We start from the raw sequence: 6000 nt of genomic DNA on the forward strand, positions 1-6000 counted from the left end.
TCACATCTATCGCTCTGCCCTCAAGCCTCTTTACTTCCTCAAAACAATCAAGTTTGTGAGACGTGATTTCCCACACAGACAGCCATGTTGACTATCCCTAATCAGTCCTTGCCTTTCCAAATACATGTACATCCTGTCGCTCAGGATTCCCTCCAACAACTTGCCCACCACCGATATCAGGCTCACTGGTCTATAGTTCCCTGGCTTGTCCTTACCACCCTTCTTAAACAGTGACACCATGTTAGCCAACCTCCAGTCATCCAGCATCTCAACTGTGCCTATCAATGATACAAATATCTCAGCAAGAGGCCCAGCAATCACTTTTCCAGCTTCCCACAGAATTTTAGGGTACACTTGATCAGGTCCTGGTGATTTATCCACCTTTAACCGTTTCAAGATATCCAGCACTTCCTCCTCTGTAATAAGGCCATTTTGCAAGATGTCACCATCTATTTCCCTATAGTCTATCTTCCATATCCTTTTCCACAGTAAACACTTAGTTTTGCCCCCATTTTCTGCAGCTCCATACAAAGGCCACCTTGCTGATCTTTGAGGGGCCCTATTCTCTCTAGTTACCCTTTTGTCTTATTGCCATTCAGGCAGTAATCTGCCTTGATTTTGCTTCCAAAGTGAATAACCTTACATTTATCCAAATTATACTGTATCTGCCATTGATTTGCCCATTCACCCAGCTTGTCCAAATCATGCTGAAGAATCTCTGCATCCTTATCACAATTCACCCTCCCACCCAACTTGGTATCATCTGCAAACTTTTGCAGTGTTAACATTTTGCTCCCACCTCCAATATGTATTGTGAAAAGCTGGGGTCCTAGCACCACTTCCTGTGGCACCCCACTAATTTGTAAAAGGACCCATCAATTCCTATTCTTTGTTATCCAGTTTTCTAACCATCTTAACTTTAAGCTCGCACAATCATCTCTTCTACAGGACTTGATCACTTTCTGAAAATAATGTCGTTTCATATCCGGATCGTTTGGGGCTCGAAAGGGAACTTGGGGGAAGATAGTGGTGTCTATGGTCTGCATTTAAACTCACCCAAGTTCTGTTAACACATCTCTAATGTTCACAAACCTACAATGGCTGTTGGTTACACAATACTGTGAGTTTTGAAATTAATGGGGATAGAATCCCTACATTGTGGAAACAGGCCCTTTGGCCTAACAAGTCCACACTGACCTTCAGAAGAGGAACCAACTCAGACCCATTTCCTTATATTTTATCTGTGACTCATGTCCCTAACCTACACATCCCTGAATACTATTGACATGCTAAATTGCCCATTCACCTAACCTGCACACCTTTGTATTGTGGGAGGAAACTGGAGCACCCGCAAGAAACTCCTGCAGACAGTGGGAGAATGTGTGGAATGTCAGGAGGCTGGAATCGAACTTGGGTCCCTGGTGCCGTGAGGCAGCAGTGCTAACCACAACCAGTATGCTGCAGTAAATGCTGGCCTCACCAACACTCATCTAAAATAAATAGTATCTGAACAGCTCTGCAATTACATGATACAGAAAATGCCCACGCTAGTTTTAGTTCTCCGCCCATATGCTTTATTAAGCAAATTTAAAGCAGACTCATTACAATGGATTTTTTCAACTGCAATTTTTAGATCAAAAGAATAATGGAGTAAAATCAAACTGATTTTGTAGCAGCAGTCCATAAATTGTTGCTGTAACACCATGGTCACAATATAGAGTAACAAAGATTGTTGCAATAAAGATCACATATGGAGTAGTGTATAATTCACTTCTCCACTGTAGCATTGATAGCTTACTAGATTCATGTCAATTGTGTTATTCGATAGTGAAAGAATTCAAATTAGATAACTGGGTACAAACTTTAATTCAAAGAATTACATCTTCACTCCAAAATGGTATACATGTTGAAAGGGTCTTCAAGTAATTGTTCATTTAATCACAGGTTTCTCAACTGCTTGTCAGCTTGCTTTAAGGAAATCCAAGTGCTCAACATGTTTGCTCGCAACTTTGCCCATACCAAGTGATTGAACTGACCAAAGATCTGCGCAGCAAAAAGGGCAGCTGCTTCCGGAAAAAGCACTGTGGAGCAGCCAAGACCTGGAATTTTAAAAAAAAAAGTGTAATGCAAGGTATAAATTTAGAAAACAAATAGTGTGGAATTTTATTCTTTTTCCAAAAGGATAGTTTGCTATGTTGAAAACAAAAGGCAGCATACCAAAAGATCCAACCTGCTTCAATACAGATTTACTTCTGCATATATCTTTATGCCTTTCATAGGGAGTGAGCAGCACTCAAACAATACTGAAAGTTATCCACTCGAAATAGTTGGATCAATAATGGTGATTAAAAATCCCAAATGTTTGATTCAAGCTCTGGCTAATGATGCATATGGAGTTACACTCAGAAGCTTGGGGTGGGCTAGAATGAAGTGATTTGGCCTGGATATTCTTAGATCTGACAATTCTTACAGCTCCACCCATCCCAAGATACTAGCGATTACAAAGTGGTTCAAAGCAGCTATCGAAAAACAAAAGGGACCGTTCCACTGTTTAGGAAAGAAAAAGTTGATAAAACAGCTGAAGGCATCACCCTGAGGCAAGTTGTGACCATTGGTCTCCAAATGCAACCAGTTTCTTTTGCATCAGACAATTTAAAATGTTACCCCACCACAAAATTTATTTTTGGGCAAAAAAAAAAACAGACACTTTCATGTCAAAGCAACATCTGATTTTGACAAACTTTTCTCTAAGCTGCAAATTCACAAGCCATTGGAAATATATGTGTTATACGTGAATAAGCAGGAAATAGGGAGTGAGCAGCACTCACTCAGTGATGGTATAACTATGCCACGGAAAGGACTGAAAATATTCAATTTTGTAGATTTTAAGAGCAGTTATATTCTATCAGATTTAGTATATCTGTAATAACCACACAAGTTTGCTCAGTTGGCTGGAAAGCTGGTTCAATTCCCACACTGACTGAGGTTAAGAAGAAGCACCCTCCTTTTCAAGCTCAAAAAAAAAACTGGTGACCTTCGGGTTAAATCCTCAGCCTTCTCTCTACATGAAGAACATAGATCTTTTCTTGTCAGGAGCTGACTACTTCACAAATATTGAACAATCATGGACAGACAAATCGGATATGTATGGTGGGAACAAAAAGGTTAAATAGATTCTGTTTACTAAATGGAAAGCACATATTAGACAGATGCATTTAAAATGATTATAGTCATTGTGTTGTGGAATCCTAACAACTTACCACTAGGCATGCGAAGAGATGACCAAACATCTTCAGCACCCCAATCAGCAGAAATGGGAGGACAGTTTATTACAGGACAAGTGGAATTTCCAGACAGCACTGGTCCTAAGCCATTACTTCTACCAGCAACTGCAATGAATACAGTCTGAACTCCATCACCTAAAGTGTTTAAAAAGAATTAAAACAGCTCATTCAGACAAAATAAAAATAAATTTAAGTTCTGCTTGAAATTTCAATTCAAATGCAACATTATCTCTTATTTGTTTATCTGCTTAATGTGCACAGAACTAAAGAATCAACCTAATCTGCAATTAGCACTAACAACCCCCGTTGTCCGTCTCCCAGACACTGATGGAGGCCAAATGGTTTCTGTAACTATGCAAGTAATGAGGTCCTCTTATAAAATTAAACCGATCACTTTTAAAGTATTTAAATCTAATCAATTTTGCTAATCACGTTAATGGAAAATGCCGAAAAAAAAAACATAATACTCCTCTTTATATAAATCTAAATCAAATTATAGACACTAAATCACATGTGATCCCAGAAGATCACATGCGTACTGTATGTGATGTTTTTGGTACTATACAAGTCATCTTTTGTTCAAATATTTCAGCTAAGTTAGCCACCTTGACAAACAAAAATTGAGTTCAACCAGATCAAGTTGAAAAGATGAAGGCACTTTGAAGAGATCCACACGTTAAAATCAGAGACGCTCAGTATTAACTTAAACATCAGTATTTCAGGCACCATGTAAATGTTTTACATCATACTTGTAAATGCTATAGGAATAAAATTCAACAAAAAGAGCAACAGAAAAGTCAAGTTCAAAGTGAGCACAGTGAACTAGAGTTCCCTAAGCAGTGTTCGCTTTACGAGGATGCACAAGTTGGGAAACTTAAACTAGCAAATGCTGAAGGGTGATGTTATTGAAATATTCAAGATTCAATTAGTTGCCTTATTTCAGATTTTACAACATGGAGGTGGAGCTTAAGCATGGGCACAATCTGCAACTTGGTTGAAAAACATGCAAGTGTGCAGATTGTTTTGTTATTGTTCAAGTTGTATTGTAGTCAATCAGATCAAGCACAATCTTATCAAATGGTGTGAACGGGTGGCCTACTCCTGCTCCTAATGTGTTTGTATGATCTCCTAAAAACCAGCATAACTGCAGTATTTCAGTACTACCTTTCAGCAGTAAAGGTCTGGATATATTTAAGAGTGGTAGCCTGGTGCAAATTTGTGACAATATAATTGGAAGCAAAGAAAGAAAAAAATAAGCATTTTCGCATCAGAGAGCAGCAGGAGCTGGGCGGAAGTGAAGGCAGAGCGCAAAGCTGATCAGGAAGGTAAGTGATTGTTATTTGAGTGGGTGTGTTCTAGACCCCAGGTCCTACAAAGTAGGGCCTTCTTCCCTCCTCCTCTAACCTAAATTAAAAGTCCACAGACTTGCCCCCCCAAAAAAAAGGAGGGTCCAAGGAAGTTCCTGTGGATTGAAGAGTGAGGCTTTAGCTCAGGAGTCTTTGACAAGGAGGTTGAGTGAAGTGATTACGCCACAGTTGAAGAGGGTGAAGACATGACTGCCAAGCTGGTTCAGTGTGCTACGTGCTTGATGTGGGAGGTCAACGACTCTGGCGTGTCTGGCTCGTATAAGTGTGGAAAGTGTGTGCACGTTCAGCTACTGAGAGCATATTGCAGCACTGATGAAAGAACTCGAGGACCTTAGGCTCATCCGAGAGAACGAGATCTTTCTGGACAAAACCTTCAGGTGAGGTTATTGCACCAATCATACCAGAAGAGAGCAGAAGAGAGCAGACGATGAGGAAGGCAGAGAGGAGACAGGTGCAAGAGACCCCGGGGGAAGTACCTGTCAGGAACAAGTTGAATCTTTTGGAAACAGTAGAGACAGATGACACTGCCAGTCCACGAGACGGCCAGGTCTGTCATTCAAAAGTTGGCGTGGAGACAGAGCGGAAGAGTCGGATATCGCACAGAGCCGTGGTAATAGGGGACTCCATAGTGAGAGGAACTGACCGGGGTTTTTGTGGCAGCAGACAGGACTTAAGAACATACTACAGTGAGACTTCGGAGAACTAGGAAGAAGGCTAAAAAGCACGTCGTCCAAGGTGGTTATCTCCGGTTTGCTTCCAGTTCCTCGGGCTGGTGAGGTCAGAAACAGGGAGATAATGGACTTGAACGTGTGGCTGGGGAACTGGTGCCGGAAGCAAGGATTTAAATTCTTGGATCATTGGGGTATGTTTTATGGTAAGCATAAATTCTACAAGAGAGATGGTTTGCACCTTAATAGGTTAAGGACCAGCATTCTGGCAGGCAGGTTTGCTACTGCAACACAGCTACGTTTAAACTAAGTAGCGGGGCGGGGGAACAAACTGGATGTTTATTAAGGAAATTGGAGGGAAAGTTAGAACAAAGGAAGAAGTCAAGAAACACAACTGCAGAAAACTCAGAGGGATCATGCTGTAAGGTTGAGTGAAATAGGAGTTGATGGGAAGGGTGAGGGCAGTAACAAATTAAAAATACTATACATAAATGCATGAAGCATTAGAAATAAAGATGGATGAGCTTGAGGATCTTTTAGAAATTGGCAGATACGATATTGTGGGGATAACTGAGACGTGGCTGCAAGTGGACAGGGCCTGGGAAATGAATATTCAAGGCTACACGTGCTATCGTAAGGAAGACCGACAGGCAGAGGGGGTGGGGTGGCCTTGTTGGTAAG

At 40.9% G+C, this 6000-nt stretch overlaps 1 protein-coding gene across 2 annotated transcripts in view; it reads right to left on the reverse strand.

Annotated features, from left to right (window-relative positions):
- Window positions 1-1551: 1551 nt before the first annotated feature.
- paics (phosphoribosylaminoimidazole carboxylase, phosphoribosylaminoimidazole succinocarboxamide synthetase) overlaps window positions 1552-6000 on the reverse strand; it is an 18322-nt gene continuing 13873 nt past the window's right edge. For both annotated transcript variants that reach the window (XM_043690418.1, XM_043690427.1), the window contains exons 9-10: window positions 3261-3419; window positions 1552-2099 (exon numbers count right to left, since the gene is read on the reverse strand). In XM_043690418.1, the coding sequence (XP_043546353.1) occupies window positions 1939-2099; window positions 3261-3419 (320 nt within the window). In that variant the 3' untranslated portion in view covers window positions 1552-1938. The remainder of the gene's footprint in view (window positions 2100-3260; window positions 3420-6000) is intronic.

The sequence above is a fragment of the Chiloscyllium plagiosum genome, chromosome 1, assembly GCF_004010195.1.
Source record: "Chiloscyllium plagiosum isolate BGI_BamShark_2017 chromosome 1, ASM401019v2, whole genome shotgun sequence".
Classification (NCBI taxonomy): domain Eukaryota; kingdom Metazoa; phylum Chordata; class Chondrichthyes; order Orectolobiformes; family Hemiscylliidae; genus Chiloscyllium; species Chiloscyllium plagiosum.